The following is a 532-nucleotide window of genomic DNA, read 5'->3' as shown; positions in this document are numbered from 1 at the left end:
AGAGAGGGTGTGGAGTCTCCTGCTCTGGAGACTTTCCAACCCGCCTGGACACGTTCCTGTGGGGCTGCCCTGGGTGACCCTGCTCTGGCAGGGGGTGGCACTGGATGGTCTCTAGAGGTCCTTTCCAACTCCAACAATTCCATGACTCTGTGAAGCAAGAGGCCACTGAGAGTTGTCCCTTTTTACCTCAGGTAGGCCTTCGGTTTGTAGCCCATCGCCAGAGCCTTCTCCTCGGACATGATCAGCATCGCGGAAGCACCATCTGTCTGAAAGAGGCAGAGAGGAGCGAGGTCACTGCCTGAAGGACATGCACAGCCTGCAGGCAACACGAGCCCAGCAGCCTCTGCAGAGCAGCTGGCAAGAGAGGACCTGGACAGAGCCCCAGCTCCCAGGGATCCCCTGTGTGAGGGGACAAAGAACAAGTCTGTGTGGCAGAGCAGATGGATGGGTGGATGGAAGAAGAGCAATGAAGCTCCCGACAAGGAGCTGGAGGGGCTGGAGCGGGTCCCGAGAAGGGCAGCGGGGGCGGGGG

The 532-nt window shown here is 60.0% G+C and overlaps 1 protein-coding gene across 1 annotated transcript in view; it reads right to left on the bottom strand.

Moving 5' to 3' along the window:
* The window catches only part of HADHB (hydroxyacyl-CoA dehydrogenase/3-ketoacyl-CoA thiolase/enoyl-CoA hydratase (trifunctional protein), beta subunit), a gene marked incomplete at both ends in the record, with an annotated part of 6,185 nt that overhangs the window by 2,672 nt on the left and 2,981 nt on the right, over positions 1 to 532 (bottom strand). The window contains one exon of the mRNA XM_009875266.1: positions 187 to 266. Coding sequence (XP_009873568.1) covers positions 187 to 266 — 80 coding nt within the window. The remainder of the gene's footprint in view (positions 1 to 186; positions 267 to 532) is intronic.

Source organism: Apaloderma vittatum, unplaced genomic scaffold (genome assembly GCF_000703405.1).
Source record: "Apaloderma vittatum isolate BGI_N311 unplaced genomic scaffold, ASM70340v1 scaffold26008, whole genome shotgun sequence".
NCBI classification, from domain to species: Eukaryota; Metazoa; Chordata; class Aves; order Trogoniformes; family Trogonidae; genus Apaloderma; species Apaloderma vittatum.
Note: the sequence above shows the minus strand (reverse complement) of the source record. Positions and strands in the feature narration are given on the sequence as shown.